Source organism: Acyrthosiphon pisum, chromosome X, assembly GCF_005508785.2.
Source record: "Acyrthosiphon pisum isolate AL4f chromosome X, pea_aphid_22Mar2018_4r6ur, whole genome shotgun sequence".
Classification (NCBI taxonomy): Eukaryota; Metazoa; Arthropoda; class Insecta; order Hemiptera; family Aphididae; genus Acyrthosiphon; species Acyrthosiphon pisum.
The window spans coordinates 93,759,828-93,781,989 of NC_042493.1; the positions used below are offsets into that span (position 1 = coordinate 93,759,828).

The following is a 22,162-nucleotide window of genomic DNA, read 5'->3' on the forward strand; positions in this document are numbered from 1 at the left end:
CTAAAGTAAAATGTTTTATAATTTCAATTTGTGATGATGTTGTCCAAAAAAAAAAAAAAAATAGGAGAAACTTATCCCCTTAGCACTCTCAACTACTAAGGGCCTGTTTTACAATCATAGTTTAAACCTCGGTTAAGCCTAACCCACTGATTTTACCAGCCGAATTCAGTGGTTTAACCTTAGTTCAACGATTGTAATACGGGCATTAATTGTGCCACTGAATATTAATAATTTATAGAACTTACAATATATTATAATACATGAATCTATCATAGATATGTTGCATCATGGTTAATTTACCAGTCTACAGAAAAAACTAGGTAATTGAATGCAATGATTCAGATACAATTGAAGATTATCTATATGAGATCCATAACAGAACATGTTATGTCGTTCATTAGATATCCAATTATTCTTCCTAGACAGATTGTTAATGGTACCTGTTTTCAAACAGAATAAAGACTTTTTAGTCGTTAAAATGACTTCAGCTATGGAGTATAATTTGATTAAAATGGGTATATTTACGTCCAGGTAGTGCCATTCACCCGAAGGCTGGTTTTTATATTGTGTATACATTGTTTTAAATGTAAAATATTAAAAATTGTATACACTTTTGTTGTTTTTGATACTATTACTTCAAAATAAAAATATTTACCAAATAAGAATTATTTTTAGATAATTATTCTGTTCAATTGGGTACAATTTAAAATTGTTTTATTATAATATAAGTATTATATTTTAACGACTTAATGTTACACACTTAATAATATGGCCCGTATTACAATAGTGGATTACACTTCGATTACGCTTAACCCACAGATTTTACCGGCCGATTTAGGACCCGTTTTACAATCATAGTTTAAACCTCGGTTACGCTTGAACCACTGATTTTACCAGCTGAATTCGGTGGTTTAACCGGAGTTCAACTATTGTAATACGGGCCCCTTAACCTGGGATCAATTATTGCTCATCTAATATTAAAAATAATACATTTTTTTGTATTTTAGTTTTTGCAATAATTGAGCAAATGGCATCTTCGAACTAAAATAAATAATTATTATATTAATAATTTATAAGTATTATTATTGAGTCAGTAGGTATATTTGAGCTTTTATTAATAGTTTAAACTCGTACCTGATACCTGATGTATATTTGTATGTAGATATTACTAATTCCATTTTTGTACATAATATGTGTCAGTTAATAAATTAACATATCATTATACAATAAATAAAAATTGTATTTAATTCAATAAATTTGTACGATATGGCTACATATAATAATATTATTATTACAATTTTTACATAATGATTGGTATATGATTCAAAAATATTGGTTTATTTTAATGATCTATACAATATGTACAAGTTGTGTCACCTTATCTTCTCTACATCGTATGTATATCGTCCTCACTACGGCGACGCGTTGGGCACTGTCACAGAACAAAGCAAACAACTGCGCACAACTAGGCCGCCGAGTAATGATATAATTTTGAATAGAGTGTAGATTGATATTAATTATATAGGTCTTATTATGGGTTTTAACTTTAACTAGTTGTACAAGTAATATAAAATGCTCATCTTAAACATACGTTATGTATAATGCTCTCTTCTAATACGACTGACTAATCTCCCTTGTGTGTCGGCTTGCGGTTCAGCCGGACGCCGAATCGCCTAGTCAGTGGATTCCTGTCGGCGAGTCGTCGACCAACACACTATTCTTAGACTGTTAATATTATATTATATGTGAACATAATATAATAGAATATTATTCAGGGGTTCATAACAGTACATAAACAAATGCGTGATAGGTTTGGCTTTAACAATAACAGTAGATAAAATTTGGACACAAATACATAATTACAATGTGACCTTGAAACATATGGTAACGGAATTAAGATTTAACTGAGAAATTACAACTTCATGTTTCTAAAATGAACGCTGGGAACTCCAAAAAAATTTTGAGCTAACCTAAAAAAACAATCAAAGTGACAAAAGAAGTCGCGAGAACTTCTGTAAAAATCAATAAACCACATCCAATTACAGTATGTGATGTAAATAATGTTAAACAATTAAAGATGAATTTAAAATTTGAAAAAGCTGAGGGACACGAGCAACAAATGAAAACTTTGGCTAATGGTGAAATTAAGATACTAACAAGCAACGAACACCAGTTTCGATGAACTATAAAAGTATTAGAAGAGCAAAAAGTTAAGTATCACAGATGTCAGATACCATCTTAAAACAGAAAAAGTTTTGGTAGGTAATTTGTGGATTACACCCCGAAACTGACCCATGTGATATTAAAAGTAAATTGTCTGAACTAAGACATCTTGTACATAATGTTCCAAACTTTGTTACTATTGCAATCAACTTTAGTTTTTTATAGTCAGATATATGAAATTTTCACTGGTTGTTTATACATATAATAATTTAAATTATCTAAAGAATATACATTATTTTTTCTTTATAAAATGTTAGTGTATTTTAAAGAGAGTTTTTTCTGCAAAATTTGCCTGTCAAACAAACTACTTTGAAAGATATGATATAAATAATAACTCAATAAATGATAATAATATAAAATTATAATAGTAACATAGAACATGATAATACTTTCAAATATTTTAATGATCTTTCAGTGTTCAATAGTTCATAACCAACACCACATTTTAAATACAATAAATAATTGATTAAAGAAAAGTGTACAAAATATATAAGCTGGACATTTACTTGCTAGGTGATTAGTTGGCTGAAGCATTATCTTATAAAATGCATTTAAAATAAAACAATAAGTTATTACATTATATTATTATAGTATCTACTTCCTAGGATGGAGCTTGTATTGGAAGTTGAGTTACATATAACAAATTAAAATTATACAATATACATAGGTATAATTATATATTGCAAATTTAAACTATACATTTACTGATATACAGTTACATATTACAAATTATAAAATATATATAACGATACAGTACAAAAATAAAAGGGAATGGATTATTTTTAAGGAAAATTAATAGTTAATTATACAAAGATAAAATTCTTGATAGGTACAATTAAATGTATAGTTCATTGGGAAGCCAATTAACTACAGGCAATTTGTGAATAGATGTAAGATTGGATTTAAATGTTTTTTTTTTATATTTAACAGCATTGAATTGAACTTTTAACAGGTAATATACTGTATATACCGGTAATTAATAAATACTGGATACCAGTATAAAAATTTAAAATACCGCAAGCCCTAGGACATAATCTTTGTTTTTGGATGCATTTAATGAGTTCAAAATATTTTTAAGCCAGATATAGAGGTTAACTATCCATTGATAAAGTACATACACTTAATTTCAACTCAACCATTATATTTATAAATCACTAGTAAGTTTTTAAAAAACATCTGCCATTTTATTCAAATGATTGTTTTGGGCTTCAGTACTTTTAAAAGGTCAATTGTATTCTTTTCTTTTATGAATCTTGGAAAACATTTGAATATGTCAAATAACTTATTCATATCAATATATCATTTCTAAAGTCTAATAATAATATGTTATATATGGAGCCGGGCACAGCTTGGCGGTATTGCCAACCTCAGCATGGAGGCCCACGAGGGAGTATATGGTGGTGACAGACCACCACAGATCATAATATAGAATAATATGCTTTATATATATATATATATTAAAGTTTTGATTTAATTTTTTACCCTATTTTTATTGTCAAATGACTTAAAAAACATTATAATTGTACTTTTATAGAAATACGTTAATATTCCTTGACACATTTTGAAACAATTAATTGAATTTACATTATAATTAAATGTTTATTTTTAAACTTAAAATAGTGAAGTGTTATCTTTTGTAATATAATTCAAATAATAAAACAATAAATAGCCCCCGTGTGATTTTATGTCATGCACTGTTCCAGGATCAAAATTGTCATTGCTATCACAAAAACCCCGCGAAAACTGTATGTCATTATAATGGCAGTTGGGACTGAAAGGGTTAAGATACTGAGGGTAACATAATGGTTCCAAATTAAGTATATAAATATTCTCTATAGGTACTTCATGAATAAGAATAAAAATAATACACATGAAAAAGATACAACTTTTAGATAATATGAATCATTAAGTCTATAACCATTTCTATACAATTAGTCAACAATAATTAGGTATCAAATCTTGGGAAAAATTGTTTAATAATTGTAGCCTTGTAAGTAGTAGGTTCTAGATACCTATTTTTTTTTTCATGCTTTGACTATAAATGTCTTGTCCATGTAATATATAAAGTCTATAGTAAATTGGGCACAAAGCGATAAAATACCAGATATCAAAGCCACTGACATACTAGCAGCAACAGTGCCACTAAATACTTGTGTTGCTAAATAAACTCTCATTTTTTTCAAAAGACCCTGTGTATATACGAGCATAAGTTAATTTTGATATTAATCGGAGATTATATTTGAAGTCATAATTGTTAAATTAATTAAAATGGTATTTAGTAACAATATCATCATTTGAAATGTATGTTTAAATAACATGTTACGGGTTGACATAATCAAATGAGGAGGGTCAACAATGAAGAGACAATTTGTTTTCCTTCTACATCAAGGCTTACTAGGTAAAACATAAAAGCTTTTGGAATACTGCACACAATATGTGCCTTGGTCTGTAACAAATGCTTTAATATTTGGTTTAATGTTTTTCAGCGACAAATTGTTGACAAAATTATATCTTTTAGATCAATACATGTATAGCTACTATAAAAAAGAAAATAAGTAACTGATTGTTTCTAGTTCTAATTTATACTTCTGAGCATATAGACCAGACCATTCTTAGCAGGTTCATATTTTTTACAGTTATAAGATTCATGAAAACCAACTATTTTGTCTATATTAACTTTGTAAAACATATTGGTTTTTAAAGCCATTTCGTCAGCACACAGAACACAATCAAGTCAATCAGAATTAATATTACTAATTTTAAATAAAAGGACATTTAAAAGAAAATCGTTAAGACAAGGATTGATTTCATATTTATCAGTGATTCTTCTCAAGTGCGACTAACCGGAAGAGAAAGAGATTTTTATATTATTCTATGCAGTTTAAGAAATATAAAATAAAAATTTAAAGCATTTTTTCTTATGTCATTAGAATACCTTTGTCCACATTGTTTACGCTGTTTATTATCAATTTGAGACTTGATCAGCATAAGCACTGTGGGAGAACAATGTTTTTCACACACTTTAAGGGCTGTTTCAATTGAATACGAGTTAACAATCTGCAAATAAGAATTGATCACTGATTGTAGTTCTCTTCTCTTCTTTTTTCGGCATACAGTTTCTTCCTAAAGGCATGCTTTTGTGGAGTACGATGAGATAATAATGATAGAGTTTTACGTTCAGATGAACATATTTCTATTGTAGTTAATGATGATGAATGTGATAGACACTATTGAATAGACAGAAGATGTATCTGAAATTAAAAATAAGATAACCATCAGTAATTATAATATTTAATACATTTGTATTCAATAATAATAATTTTACAACCACTAAGGTACAATTGAGCTTAGCAGTGGGATTTACTGGTTTGTATACAACTATTGGTTACATTTATATTTTATTTAGTACAAAAAATAAACTTTAACTATTTATTTTTAAACAATAAAGTAATAGTTAGAAAATTTGAAAATGTAATTAATCATACAATTTTTATTGTTAGGAAATATAAATAAAATTTAAATATAAACGAATTTAAATAAATAAAAACTATATTAATTACTTAGAAATCAAAGTTATAATATTATTAACCAAACAATGTATGTCATTACTCATTATTAGGGCGCGGATTTATATGCATTAAAAACCAACCAAATTAGTGCTAAAATATCTTAAATATGCATAAATATATTCACTAAAATGTTGGAATATGCACGAAAGGTAAAAATTATGAATAAAAAATAAGCAAAAAATTGTATTTTTTTGAACCTTAAATTAAAACGATATATTTAAAATTATGGAACACTACTGTAAATGTCAAAATCTGCACTAAAAAGTTTCATTTTTTAAACGTTATGACATTATTTGCGCACTAAGCATTTAATACAATCAACCGGAACAAATATACAAATGCATATAAATCTACGCTCTACTTATTATAATCCATACAATCACTGTTAAAATTATATTGTATTTTGAAACAGTATCCGAGTTAGAATAATAAATTTATAATTTGTATATTAAATATATTGTTTTTCAAACCTAAGTGGCAGATAACTTGTAATACTAAATTAAACTTAATGATTTTGTGTAACATTTATATAACTGCAGTGTTACATGTAACTACACAATGTGCCTAGTAGGATTTTATGGAGTGGGCGTCTATTTTAATGGCAAAGCAGTTTTAGAAAACTAATGTGACATACATTGTTATGAAATATCAAATTCAAAATATAATTACTTAATAGCTGTTAACTCTTCTTGGATTTTTTCTTCTGTTGAATCCCACTCTTGAAATATATTTCTACAGGCAATGACATAACAAAAAAAAAATTTTGCGTCGAAAGGGGGGTGTTCTGCATTTTCCTTGTCTACAGGATTTGGTAGTCTGGTCAAGTAAATCTTGAGCTTTTTTAATCTCTCTTCATGAAATTTAGAACAAGCAATGTTATGCATAAATTCATAAGTATTGTAACAGTTGGAATGTCATATTTTTCTAAAAAAAAAATATAAGATTAATTATTGAATGAGTATAAGTGTATAATGAACTAAATAACTTACATTTCCTAACTTGGAAACTTGAGAAAGAACAGCTGTAAGATTTGATTCCCCTTCATTTGTAAACTGTCTTTACTCTGATAATATCACGATACATGTCAAAACATTCATTATACCTAAAAATATTAAGAATGATGTATTATTATATATTATACATGGAGCCGGGCACAGCTTGACGGTATTGCCAACCTCAGCATGGAGGCCCACGAGAGAGCACATGGTAGTGGCGGACCACCGCAGATCATACTATAGTATAATATGTATAATATATATATATATTAAAGTTTTGATTTAATTTCTTCTCCTATTTTTATTGTCAAATAACTTAATAATCATTATTATTGTACTTGTTTAGAAATACGTTAATATTCCTTGACACATTTTGAAACAATTTATTGAATTTACATTATAATCAAATGTTTAATTTTCACTTAAAATTAGAGTTATCTTTTGTAATACAATACAAACAATAAAACAATTAATAGCCCCTATGAGATTTTATGCCATTGGCCCCTAAAACCCTGGTTAAGACACTGAGTGTAACATAATTGTTACAAATGAAGTATAGAAATATTCTCTATATGTAATTTACGAATAAAAATAAAAATAATACACATGAAAAACATGCAAGTCTTAGCTAATATGAACCAGTAAGTCTATAATCATTTCTATACAATTAGTCAACAATAATTAGGTAGGTACCAAATCTTGGCCAAAATTGTTTAATAGTAGCCTTGTAAGTAGTAGGTTTTAGGTACCTATTCTGCATTTTGCAATTTTTTAATTAATTTTGATTATTTTGCTTTCCAAAAATCGATCACAATAACTAAATCATTCAATGATGGTCCTATTTTTATGAAACCTTGAAATATCAAAAAAGATGCATCTTTAGATTATTTCTAAGCTTGTAGAAATGTTTTTAACTCAGTTAGTTAGGAAGTAAAATAGTAAAAGGTGTGTTTTAAATATGCATCTTTCAAAAAACATTGACGTGAAATTTTGTTTTGTCGATTTTTTTTATCTTCAGTTTGGGATGCGACTTTGGAGGTGGATCTGTGTTGAACCTCGAAGATTTAAGACGACATGACCAATATTAAAGAAGTTAAGGTTTTAAATAATATTACGATTATGGACATTTAACTGAAAATCTTAAATCTTTCAATATTGGTCCCAGGTATCTTTATGAAATCTTTGAGGATTGACGCAGATGAGTCTTAAGATTATTGTAAAAGTTGTTGAGAGTCTATTTGTCTAAATTATACATACGCATAAACACGTCAATGAACGGCGCGAAACGAGGAAGCTGTTGCCGAAACCACTTGGATGACGGGTGGATTTCGTACTCGGACGAATGTTAACAACAGGAACGGAATGACAGGGCGGCGGCACAACATTACAACAGCAACGAAAAGCAATGTACGTACTGATGTAGTCGACGTAGATGACGTCCGCAGACCGCGGGCAAATAATATTATGTATCTATAGAGCGGAAGCGTTCACGAAGGCATAATATACTGTGAGTAAAGTACCTTATTAGATAACAATGAAACCACAATTTATTAACAACATGAACGAAGATAACATTATCTTAGTTCATGATTCACAACAAGTCGCTTCTCGGCTTCTCGCTTTATCAAAATTACGTTAATTTTATTATGATAACGAGACAACGAATTATCGGTTGTAACCACAGATCACGATGTAGAGAAGATATCAATTTTGTAAATAATATAGGTACACACGTTCTACGTAGACAGCTGACGCTCGACGTTACGATCTTATCTTGTTATTTATTATCCGATTTAAGCTAGATAAAAACTATTCCGTGGATAAGGCCCGTTTCACATGGACGCGTATCACACGCGACCTATTTTACACGCGCGTTTTAATCTACATTGGTCAAATTCATACGCGTCACTCCGACGATGGCGCGTTTCCCACGCCGGTTTGGCGCATATGAACTCAATCAATGTAAAATGAAAACGCGCTCGCGGTCCATAAAAAAAGTGCTCGAGGTCCGTATCTAAACCGCGGACCGCCAGTTGGTGACCCCAGGTCTATAGATATATTATTCAAAATGCTTTCTACCCCAGGATTTTACTCAAAATGACGCCCCTGATATTTTGGCTATGCAGTATTTGACATTAAAAAAGATTATTGAAGATAGTAAAATACATATGCACGATTATTTTTTATGCATTTTAAGTTCGAAATCTTACGAAATTCATTAAAATTTTAAAAATGTTCAAACTATTTTTCAGTTAGTCATTTTTAAAAGTTTTTCCTTTCATAGCTAACATTAGAAATGTTGATAGAAAATTCCCAATAAATTCTCCTACTTTAAACAAAAAAAAGGTTTACTAGAAAGACGAAAATAATGTTAATTTTTTATGAGCGTTTGAGTTTTTTAATTTTTACGATATTCATCGAATTTTCTTCAGTAAATTATAACGAATTTTCAACCATCAATTTTTGATATTTTGTTGTAATTTAAAAATAAATATATGGTAATAATAAAATATTACTCACATAAATGTTTATTTACTACTCACACGCCAGCACTCCTTTCAAAATCTTAATAAGATTGTTAGATGTATATTTATTGAATATGAACACTATTCAATTATATTTGTGCAAACTTATAATGTAATAAATAAGGAAAAAAATTAAACCATTACTTTAGGTTTTTTTAACATTTTAAAACAATAGAATATTAAAAAAAAAAAAATAATAATATTGTTGCTAATGATTAAAAACTGTATAGTTTTATTTGAAACAAACATGATGTTATATTTTTTGAACGACGATTGTTTTATGCGTTTACATTTTGACGTGAGCTAATATTTCAAGAAATTTTGAACTTGATCGACAACAATACGTTTCTCATGCAAACTTTCTCATAATAAACTTTCTCACATTATGAGTTATTCTAGAGGAATATTATTTATGGATTGCATCAAGGCCTCCAGTGCCTATGTTTTTGTAAAAGTATGTATCGTTTCCCTGCATTGTGCACATATATTTTGTGCGCACAAGAGACTCTTCACCAAAAGCACTAATTATTAAAAAAGACCCCAATGAATTGGTTAGTTTAAATATTAAATCTAAAAAAATCCAAATATTATAAAATAATTCAAATGTGTTATATTTATACATTTTATGTTAATTTAATAAAAATCGTACGTTACTTTTTGATAGGCGCTAGTTTTTATTGTGCCACCACCAGGAACTAAGAGTCTGAGCAGAGCTATGTCTTTGCATGCTTAAAATATCTAATAATTTATTGAAAGCCTAAGATTTCTAAGACAAGCTTTCTAATAGTATTTCAAAATTAATGTATTTTTTTTTAGTGGAGCTATCAAAAACCAGACAAACTCATAGACGATCGTCACAATATTGTCAAGTTTGTAAATAGGTATAAGAAGTTTATTGAATATCTATCATATCAAATATTAAATTCGATTTTATTAATTTTAGACCTGGAATGGTCGTGGGTTTCTGCCACCCACTGTTGGACATGACCGTGATAGGAAACGAAAATATATTGAAAAGGTATGATCTGAAGAGCAACGATGCAGTTTTGGCGGGTGAAAAACATATGAGCATATATGAAGAACTAACAAAGGATCCGAGCGTACATTACTCTGCTGGGGGTTCCGGTCAAAACTCGTTGAGATTCGTCCAGGTAATTCAATAATAAACTAAAACAAAATATAAATATGAATTTTACTATTAAAAATAAAAGCGAAAAAATATTATATAGTGGATATTAGAGGAACCCAATTCGGTTACATTCTTTGGTGCAGTCGGTAATGATCGGTACAGCGAAATTCTGAAACGCGAGGCGATCCGGGACGGACTGGACGTAAAATACCAATACCATTCTGACATACCTACTGGTGAACATTGAATTACAATTTTTCCTTCAATAAGTGAATGTAATATATAAATATATAATTATTACTATATATTTCTTTCATATATCTACAGGAACATGTGCTGTCATTGTAACAAACAATGGAAAAGACCGATCACTGTGCTCTAATTTATCAGCATCGTGGAATTTAACGGATGACCATTTAGAAGTCCCAGAAAACCAGAAAATAATTCAAAATGCAGAGTTTTATCTAGTGACTGTAAGCTGGTTAATTGCATGATATTGAATTAGTTATTTTAATTTGTTAAATTGGTAAAAAACATTTTTTTTAATTTTAAGCACATCAAAAATCGTATAAAAAAAAAATCTTGTTTCACATTTTACTATATCGTATAATAAACTGCATGTACTTTAAAAATAATTAGCAATTATAATTTCATTGTGTTTAAGGGCTTTTTCTTAATATCAAATCCAGGCACGGTCGAAAAAATTGGAAGAATCGCCGACGAACGGAATCGTCCGTTATTGTTCAACATGAGTGCTCCATATATTTTCGAATTGTATTTCGATTCAGTTATGACAATTTTTTCATATATAAATATTATTATTGGAAATGCCGAAGTAAATAGATTTAATTAAATGCACTGTAAATAATGTAAACAATTAGTACAAAATATTTTCTTAAACTTCAGGAAGCTAAAGCATTTGCCTTTGCAAATAACTGGGAAACAACCGATATAGAAATTATCGCAAGCAAGATGAGTACATTTAATGTTGGAAAAGAAGGGTATCGCTTAGTTATTTTAACTCAAGCAGATAAACCAGTTATCGTAGCATTGAGTAAGTATTTGCTTGAACATGATTCTTGTGGCTGTATGTAAACTGTGGCAAAATTAACCATTTTCTTAAAGTCGATATGTAACCTACGCCAAAAAAAAATTTAACATTAGGTATACAATTTGCGACAAAACTGACTAGATACATTATACTATGGACATTTATTTTATATAGGTACCTATCTCTATATTATACTTAATATACATACCGGATACTATAACATAAATTATATAGGTCCCCAACACAAACTAAGGTTATACGGATGTTGCAAATCTTTTTATTATTTTTATTATTTGTATATAATAGGTATATTATATTATGAGTACCTAGTATGTTACCTACCAAAAAACTTTACGGGTGTATTTTACCGAGGTACTTATTATTGATTAATATATTAACTCATTCCAGATCGTCGATCCTTATTCAAAAAAGGAACTTGCTCCAATAAAGTTCCTCTAAAAAAAAACTCATTCCAATTTATTTTAAATTTTTAATTAAGTTATTTACAAAATTGCTGTTTTAGAATAATACTTTTTTTATTTACAATGTTAAGCAAGAATAATGATCAATGAATGAAATGTAAATTAACTAAAAATATACTTTCTTATACTTATTAACACGTAGAAACAAAGAAAATTATATTACAATTTTGTTGTCGATTAATTTATAAACAAAAGAAATGTCTGCTAGTTCACGTCTAGTAGCTAGAGTTGGTAGGTTAAGAAGGGATGATCTTGCCGGTGTAAAGTCATGCTGGTCAATTGTTATATTGAATATGAAAGCTATAACTTTAAAAAAACGATTTTGAACTCTTTCGATACAATTAATATAATATTTAGTGTATTTAGTTTTGATTTAGTGTCCATGGGGTTGATCCATATTCTAGGGTTGATGCTGGTAATTAACGTGCAGTAGAGTAATTTAAAATAATCCAAATCATTAAATTCGGACGAGTGGCGTTTTAGAAAGCCTAATACACCTATTGATTTTTTTTACCACATATTCAATAATATGGTTCTGGAAATTAAGATTGAGGGTTAGGATTATATCTAGGTATTTTATGGATGAAACTGTCTTGGTGAATATTTACAAGTTAATTCACTATGTCTATTTAGCTATAATAGTATTGTATCACCGTTGTAATGATACGTCATTTATCGTAATAACTTAAGTTACAGGTACAAATTGAACAAAAATATAACATATTATATAAGATTAAGTATGGCAGGTAGGTAGGTAGGTATGTCATATTTTCCGGTAGGTAGCATACTATACGAGTACCAATGTTTGCTTCTAACTTTTTATTATAGGGGGTCTAGTCTCAACATTTAAAGTACCAGAAATAGCTGACCAAGATATTGTGGACACGAGTGGAGCTGGCGATGCCTTCGTTGGTGGTTAGATGATTTTTAATCTGATATTATAACAATTAAAATATTATAATTTCTTTATTTAAAATCTATTTTTATTACAGCATTTATCGCTACATATGTTTTGGGTCACTCTCTGAAAAGTTGTATCCTTTCTGCAATTAATGGAGGAACTTATATCATAAAACAACATGGAATGACAAGAAGGAGATATTGTGTTCGATGTATAAATATATTCTGTTCACAGTGATGGAGCGTTGAACAATAAATAATAATGAATTATTCCTTTAAAATGGGGATCTTACAATTTTTTAACCGTGCACGGATTTGTTACTCGGAAAAACCCTAAGTATAGCAAAAATATGAGTTTTGTATTATTTTTTGTTTTCTGGGACTTGACTGTCATCCGTAAAACCATTAATGCTGCTGATTAGTTTGAGCTGCACAATATTCGGTCTTTATCACCGTTTTTTGTTATACAATGGTCAATACAAATATAACATATTATGTTCCTGTATGAGTTAATAAATAATAATTATATATTTATATATTATTACAATTATTTAAGAAAAGTAATTCAACGATCGCCAGTAGGTTTGTCAGAATGGCCTCGCGTTTCAGAATTTCGCTGTACTGATCATTTTCGATTGCGTTCAGTCAGACTGGTGCAGATGCGGTTCTCCATAGTTCGGTAATACTCGCTAATCAAAATATTTTATTTTTAATAATATGATTTTATATATTTTAATTTTTTTTTAGTTATTTATTGAAATCACCTGGACGTTGTTCAATGAGTTTTGACTGGAACCTTCAGTAGTGTATATTGTACGATCAAATGTTTTCTAGTTCATGCCCATATGTTTTCCCCTGCCAAAACTGTGTCGTTGCTCTTCATTCCAAAATATACAGATCGTGTAACTTGTAAATATGGTTTCGGTTCGTGTCACGGCCATGCCCAATAATGGGTTGTTAGGCACAACCCCTAGTGTGCGGGTACTGAGTCATAAAACGCCAGAAACATGTGATGTTGAAACGCAGAATCCGGCCAAAATCGCGAAGCTATATACCGCTCAATGGTCACGATGGTGAAACATAAATAGCGAAAATAAAATAAGCAATATTAGTCAATGCTTAACAACGCTTTCGAAAATATCAAAATTTTTTATTTATTTCAAGTTATTTTTACTAAAAAAATGTATATAAATCGAAAAAGTATAATGTAATTAGACCAGTAAATTAAAATTATAAGGAATGGTACCTTATTATTTCAATATAAGAGGTTCTGTTTGTCTGAGTTATAATTAACAATTTTTGAAAAATGTATTTAAAATTACCTATAAAAAAGATTTGAAATATACATCTGAATCCTTTTTTTATTTAATAAAATTCTAAAAACGATTCTGAGCGAAGATAGTCAAATAATTTTTTACCTTCCAACTGTAGCAATACTAATATATTATATGATTTATTTAATATAATATTTGATTATCAGAATACTTACATAATCCCGCATAGATACATATTATATAGTGCGAAGGGGATGGTTTTTGAGTACGGCGCTAGAGCGGAGGGCTCAGCCCAGCTCGCTAAGAGGTTGGGCACGGTCAAGGAAAATAAATGTAATGAAATATTATCTGTTTGATCAACTAGCTGTTGTAATGGTTGGTCTACCTCCCTGTTATAGGTGTATATTATTATTGTCATTTAGATTTAAATCATATTATACCAACTCATAAATGTATTCAATATCCGCCTAAAATCAAATATTGTATTTTTTTACAACAAGAAATCACGATTTCGGTTTTCAATAAAATTGAAATATAAATATAATAATAAATAAACTAATTTATATTTTGAGAACCAATGTTTAACTTCGTTTTGAAGCACTGGAATTATTATAATATTTTATCCTGTCCACATTTATTTATAGTTTTGTTTTTAACCATTTTTTTATTATTATACCAATATGTATATTTATATTTCATTGTGATTGGCCGCATAGGCGTGCGCACGGGATGGGCCAGGTGGGCCGTGGCCCACCTTGCGAGTTGTACCTACCATACTTATTGTAGATGGCAACTTAGATCATATAAATAGTTGTATTGTATTATTCAGTGGTATAAGCATTCTGATTTTTGATTTTCTTATATCAACAATAATAACAAGATTCTCTTAAATCTATAAAATATGCAAACAAAAAATGGTTCTATTTGTTCGAGGATAAGGTAAATCGTGGACATATATCACAACCAATTAATTTGGACTTGAGGAAAATAATATGCAAATGCATATAAATCCTAGCCCTACTTATGAATAAAAATATATATATTATAGGCACCTTAAAATTTAAACAGTCGGTGATGACCGGTAAGTAAATTAATTTAATTCTATAGATAACGGTGTAACACTTAAAATAACTTGTTTCAAGTATCATTGGCCCACTCTGCCACAACGGATTGCGCACGCCTATGATTGGCCGACTCGAGTCTCAATGGCAGCTGATTGTAAAAATGTATTTCATAGTTCAAAATAATTATTTGTTTGTTTTATACATGCATTTATTTTTGACACTTTATTAATTTCTTATCCTCGAACAAAACTTTCAAGGTTAAAAGTGTCTCGACAGTTGACTAAAATGGACAAATTTATTGTAAAAATATCGAAGTCAAAAGTAAGTGTCAATTTTTCTTTAAATTAATATAATTGTTTAGTACACATATTTAGTAGGAATTAAGTTTGAAGTAGCCCTTAAAATATTGTTATGGACGTCTTCACAACCGAGTTTGTTCGTTAATAAATAAATACGAGGTGTTTGAGTTATCACTAATATTTTATTAATATAATCAATTTTAAAAGAAATTTAGTTGCACAGAATAATTATTAGACTTAATAAAACAACAGAGGCTCTGCTCGATGGTCTGCTAGTACTACACTGAATATTACACAGACAGCGAGATACGGTAGGGGCTCGCTCGGGCTCAAAACTGTCCACGCAGCAAATTCCTTAAGACCGCGTGACTCTGTCTGTTCACATATTAATATGCTTACACACTATACTATATTATACCATTACTATATCTCATACTGCGTATAGCATACAGACAGGGGTTCATATGACCCCTCGGACTACATGAAGCATGGGGGTCTAATGACCACCATGTCTCACCTCATCCGTGAATTCCGATGCTCTGAAGCTTTTAGAATTTGTAGGGGAGAGTATGGATTACTTTTTACTCTAAAAGAATCAATGATATCATTATTTTCTAAACTACAGTTTAAACAATATGAAACTAATTTAACAATATCCACTATATTTTAATTTTGCGTCTTTGGAAAGTTCGATATTTCTTAGAATTAACATCGCTTGTTCTTGGTTATTTAATTTTTCCTTTAGTATATTGACCTCTTTATTAAGCTTATTATTATTTATTTTCATAGTTTCAATTTTTGCTACCATTATTGAAATTTTTTTTATAGGGAATTCTTCTTGACACTGAAATTTTCGGTTTATATTGCACGTTTCAAAAATCCAATTTTTAAAATTTTTGTAATTCGTCATACTTTAAAGTTTTGTACACGTCGGATGATACCTAGCTTTGCACCCATAGCATATAATCAATTTAGATGGAGAAATACTCTCATTACATGTAACACATGACATGGTAGATAAGATAAAGATATAGACGAAAAAACAGTTTAAACGATCCACAATTTTAAAGTGATTAACGTGTGCTTGCCACGACGGTCAGACAAACTGATATTATTAATAATACAATTATAATAAATGTATTATTTTTGTTAAAAATTAAATCAATCTACTGTAATACTAATAGTAAACTAAATTACTCTAGTAGTAGCAATATCAAAACACATAATAGCATGACATATCATATAAACTTGATATAGATTGACTACTAACATAACATCTTCACATGAAATCTTTTTTCTGTATACAAAGACATAACATTGAACTCAAATAATTACTTTTATTATGTAGTGACCCACTCTACATCTACCGTAGAGCAGAGGCGAACCTGCGACCTTTTTTAATTTAAAATTATTGACTTTCTTTTTAAAGGATAGCCAATGGCAGAATTATTGCAAAGTATTTTTACTTTTCATCTACAAATTAGGTATACAATTATTTTTTACTGTACAATTTCTAAGATAAATTAACAACGATAACATAATATTTGTGTATATTAAGAAAGACATTTTATTTTCAATTAACAATTATTTTACCTAATATGTCCAACATTGTATAAGTATTAAATAGGTAGGTATACAAAATGAACAGGTTGAGTATTTTAACAATAATTAAAATTAATAAAATATAAATTTTTAAATTTCTAAATTGAATGCTGGTTTTTGAATATATGAAATATCCTGTACTATTAAATTAATAACTATAATAATATAACATGCATACCAACAAAAAAATTAACATTTACAATCCAATATTCATACAATAAATGAAACTGGAATATACACCATAGTATAGTTAACTGATAATTGAGAATAACTGCTTCAATTCATCCGTATTGGGATGGTACTTGAACAAATAACATCATAAATCATTAACTTTACAACATAACTATTTAAAATAGCAAAAATAATATTATTACATTTTTTTTTTTTTATAAATATAGAAGCATACTATGTGATTCTTTTAATACATAATAATCATTAATCCTGTTAACGTTTTGTTATTTGTATAATTTAAAAATAAATTATATTTTAGTAAATACAAATAATTTTTTAGGTTTTATTTTTATTTATTCTGGAACAATTCAAACAGGATATTTTGATACGAAAATATATTTTTTAAATTTATTTATTTATACCTTTTAATTTTAGAAGAGCAGAGTTGGGCAATACAATTTTGCAGACTTGCAAAACCTGGTATATCCTCTACACTTATCTGAATAAGAACATTGTCAAAAAAAAAAAAATTGCTTGTAATATTAAATTGTTAATTAAAAACAAATATGACAAAACATACGTAAAAACTTAAAGAATAAAGATTGTATGCAAAATTGTGACAAATTTAATATTTTAAAAACATAAAATGTTGAAAAACGAGTCTTATGCATATAAAAAACTAAACTGAATTGATTTTTGATTAGTAATAACTCTGTACAGTGTACACTGTAAAAAGTAAAAGAAAATACAAATTGTCAACATTATAATTTATAAGATATAAGATTAACTAAACATAAATACAATAGTCTATACTAAAATCAAAATAAGATAATAATAGACCAATCATTTGACAGCCAAATCCAACATATAACAAGTAAAAGCATTTGTTTATGCAAATAAACTTTTTCATCTAAGTAGTTAAATAGAGTAGGAATTTGTTGAAATTATAGTCACCAACAAAATATTTAAAAAAAAAAGAAAACAACAAAATTATAATACATACAAATTTAAAAGTAATATTTTATTATTAAATATTCATTACTTATTGTATCATTTCTTCATCGTCATCTTCATCATCACCGTAATCAGGATTACTTGTTTTTGGCATAACAGCTCCTTTTGATGGGCAATACTTACACCTTAAAAGTAAAAAGTTTTAGAGCAATGTATAAAATATATATTTTAATGAGAAATTCATGATGGATTACCGGCTCTGGTTTAATCCATAATTTAAACACCGTTCACCAACACATTCACAACATCCATCATGGAACCAGCGGTAGCTTTTAGCACCCATTGACATACAATCTGCCTTACATTTAATCCAAGATGAACATTGATGCATGAATACAACAGAACAATTCAGTGTTATTATAGAAGATACATCTTGGGCTGAGTTGTCTAAATTTTAAATTTCATTAGTAATTATTTCAAATTTGTTGATAGTTAAATGGAATTTACTTTGGAAAAACATAAAGTCTTTCTGAAAATCTGGTTTGAACATCTTAATATCTAAATCGATGGGGTATGTTAGAGATTCCCATTGTTGTTGTGGATCTGGATCCGAAACAAGAGCAGTAAACAAAGACGCTACGGAGTCTAGCAGATCTTCAACTTGACTTTTTTTACTCAATTCATCAACAGTAACATTTGGTTCTGGACACATGTCTAAAATCATAGAACATCAATAATTGATGCTGTATTATATAAATATGTTCATATTACCTATCAGAGGAAATGTTTATATTTTATATTAAGTACTGCACATATTTTTAGAATTAAAATATTTAATAATAATTTCACATTAACTATTAAGTAGTTAATTACTTTATCTCATAAAGAACAAGAAGAATTTGTTTACTTAATAGTTCTAATTGAATCTGGATACAAGGAAATAGTAATGCCATTAATGATGTAAAATTACTTGAGTTATGGAATTGAATTTTCAAAACAATAGTGCCTATACCCATATGAGTCAGTTTTCTACATTCATGCTACCTGATCATAAAAGTAATCGGGTAAGATCATCCAGCTATCTTATGATTAAACTATGGTTATTGTTTTACTGCCGAAATATTCAACAGTAACAAACCGTCATATAACTGTTGAACAAATTTTAAAGCCAAAGCTATTTAGATGTAAAGTATGACATGACAGTGTCTTAAGATGGTAATAAACACAACTGAAGATAACTCTTACAGATATAGTTGTTGACCAGCAAGTTATCATTGAGATATCGATAGTGTTGTATGGAAGGAACAAAAAATCATGACAATCAATAACAGGTAGTCCACAGACAGAACCAGATTAGCCAAACCGACATACATCTAACCTAACACTCTGCATACGACTCACCCACGCATGAGCAGCATTCACTGTACAGATTGTTGAGGCAACTGAAACATTCTTTGCAGCACGAACAGTTTACCATGTCACACTTACATGACTGTGTGATCATGCACTTGGAAACAATAGATGCGCACACGGCCTCGTTGCATGCGTAAGTAACGTACGCGAACGCAACCATTGCCCCGATGACAGTGACAAGAAATATGTTTTTCATTTCGAGGTGGATGGTTCCTAGAAAATGATGATGTTAGTGTCATTATGTATTGGACAATATATTATAATAATTACTTATTTTTAGTTCACCCTCACCGTGTGTTACATGCAGGAACAATTTTAAAGTCACTGTGGTCTACTGAATACTGATGGACACTATTATCTCAATACCTAATACAATAAAGTAATATGAATAACATTAATTATAAAATATCACCTAGGTGTGTATAAGTGTATAAGGTTGGGTAATATTACTAATTAATAATAAAAAGAACATAATATCATTATAATAATTACTGTGTGAGATGAGAACAGTTTTGGATGGTGTGAAATACAATCTGGAAATGGACATGCAAGAGCCGCTAGATATCTTCTATACCTACAATGCAGGACATAAAATATATTATCACTAATGCCTGTCTGCATAGTAAATGTATGTGTGACATAAATTGACTATGTATGCATATGGACATAAGGTTATTATAATACCTACCTAATAAAAAAATATGTTTACTATATAAAGTGTGTCGTTGAGTATATATTTGCAGTTATATTTTTGTGTAAATTAAAGTAAGTATTTTTATTTAGAGTAACATTTTAAGTGTGTTTAATAGAAACATTTTATTTTTTACAATAAATGAGATATAATAAAGGGATATAATTGCTGGTGAAGAAAATAAGCAGTGTTAACTATTACGTTTTAAAAATAAACCTATTACCAATTTTTAATTGAATCAGTAGAGTTAAATGATAAACTATAGAGTGTTATAAAACCAGTAGGTACATACTTTTTCGTGCGAAGAACAACGTAGCTCGTGCAGTTTACATAAACAAATATTACCAATTAACCACGGATAAAAAGAACATGATTTTCAACGGCTCTTATCAGACGTTCCAACCTTGTAAATAGTTTAAACAGCATACCGCTACGAACGCTAGTACTCCGGGAAAATTGAAGATACCACGGTTTTAGGTGGTATATTATTTGGTATGGGCCCAACGTGAACGACACAAGAAATCATTACTCGCCAAAATTCAAATGGTGTTATTTAAGAAATCCGTGATTGTAACCACAGATAAATTTTTTTTTGTATTATTGATCAATTACATTTAATAATAAATAAGAATCAAAGTTGAACATTTTTAAAAACTTATAATAATTCTGCGGGAAATATTCTCGTAAGTCATTATAGAGAACAACGCGGTAATAAATAAGAAAAAATAGGTAATATATTTTTAATATCGCCTTATTCTTATATTTTGTACAATTTATTTCTCTGGTATATATTGTAAAAGTTATTTTAGTTCGCTCATTTCATTTTCTTTTTTAAATAATTACAATTTTAAAAACGATTGTTGAATAAAAAAATTTAATAAATACATATTTTAGTTTACATTTCTCAAAAATAGTTTCTGTATTCCAGTAATAACTAGGTCCTACTAATCAGTTATCACAAATACCTAGGTACCTACTATAATATTAAATAATACACATATCAGAATGACTGTTTATCATTGACGCATTGTCTGTTAATCTGCACCAGATTATCATACATCTTATTATGCGCATCACGTGCTGAACAATAGAAGGGTGTAAAAAAAATTTTTGATTGAAAATTTAGTAATTTACATAAATAATATGTAATAAATAGACGAAAAAATTTAAAAAAAGTTGTCAAGTGGGAGTTGTTGTATATCTGTATTGTACAGTAGGTTACAAGTGGGTCAGTGTCAAAAATCAGACTTTAAATGCTTATAAAAAAAATTATGCCTATGTATTTTTAATCTGCTATTGTTACAATTATATACCACGAGCCTTGTATTAAATCTTCACATTTTTTGGCACAACAAATACAATTTTATTGATATTTATAGAAGAAAAAACTAAAGAAATTGAAATTTGAAAAGGTACGTAAAAAGCTCAAAAAAGAGTCAACATTTTTTAAAATTGTATGGTGTATAGAAAATGAGAATATAAATACTCAGTGAAATTTTCATGTATTTACAGTTGTTTCACAGTTTTTCGTTTTTAAATTAAAACAAAATATGAAATGTCTACATGAAAAATCAAGTGAATATCCAATGTTGTAAAAATATGAACTTCAAACGCTAATAAAAATTTAATTTGACTTTCTTATAGATATTTTTTGTTTGCTAAAGGTAGATGATCTTATAAGGAATCTTGTATTACATTTTCATATCTTAGATTTAAAAAGAAAAATTTTTTATGAATTTCTAACTCGAAATAATTTGCAAATTTTCGTGATTTTTCCATATTTTGTCATTTTTTGAACTTTAAATGCTTATAAAAAAAAC

General features: G+C 28.6%; 1 protein-coding gene, 1 long non-coding RNA gene and 1 pseudogene across 2 annotated transcripts; 1 reads left to right on the plus strand and 2 right to left on the minus strand.

Moving 5' to 3' along the window:
- The first annotated feature begins 478 nt into the window (after nucleotides 1-478).
- Nucleotides 479-12,894, plus strand: LOC100162867 (adenosine kinase-like). The gene is made up of 7 exons (XM_029485302.1): nucleotides 479-495; nucleotides 10,256-10,463; nucleotides 10,542-10,677; nucleotides 10,769-10,914; nucleotides 11,106-11,276; nucleotides 11,348-11,528; nucleotides 12,803-12,894. Exons 1-7 carry the CDS (start codon nucleotides 479-481, stop codon nucleotides 12,892-12,894), a joined length of 951 nt encoding a protein of 316 aa, XP_029341162.1.
- On the minus strand, nucleotides 5,385-8,355 carry LOC107883348. Its single transcript, XR_001679224.2, has 4 exons — nucleotides 8,045-8,355; nucleotides 6,782-6,894; nucleotides 6,462-6,716; nucleotides 5,385-5,474 (listed from the first exon to the last, which is right to left on the minus strand). It is a non-coding gene; the product is annotated as an uncharacterized LOC107883348 (long non-coding RNA).
- Nucleotides 12,895-18,413: 5,519 nt separating the features above from the next.
- LOC100164953 lies at nucleotides 18,414-20,079 on the minus strand (annotated as a pseudogene).
- Nucleotides 20,080-22,162: the final 2,083 nt, after the last annotated feature.

Excerpts from the sequence above, each read along its gene's own strand:
- LOC100162867 (XM_029485302.1), top strand. Across the intron at positions 10,464-10,541 it reads ACTCGTTGAGATTCGTCCAG|TGGATATTAGAGGAACCCAA; the intron begins GTAATTCAATAA and ends AATATTATATAG. Across the intron at positions 10,678-10,768 it reads CCATTCTGACATACCTACTG|GAACATGTGCTGTCATTGTA; the intron begins GTGAACATTGAA and ends ATATATCTACAG.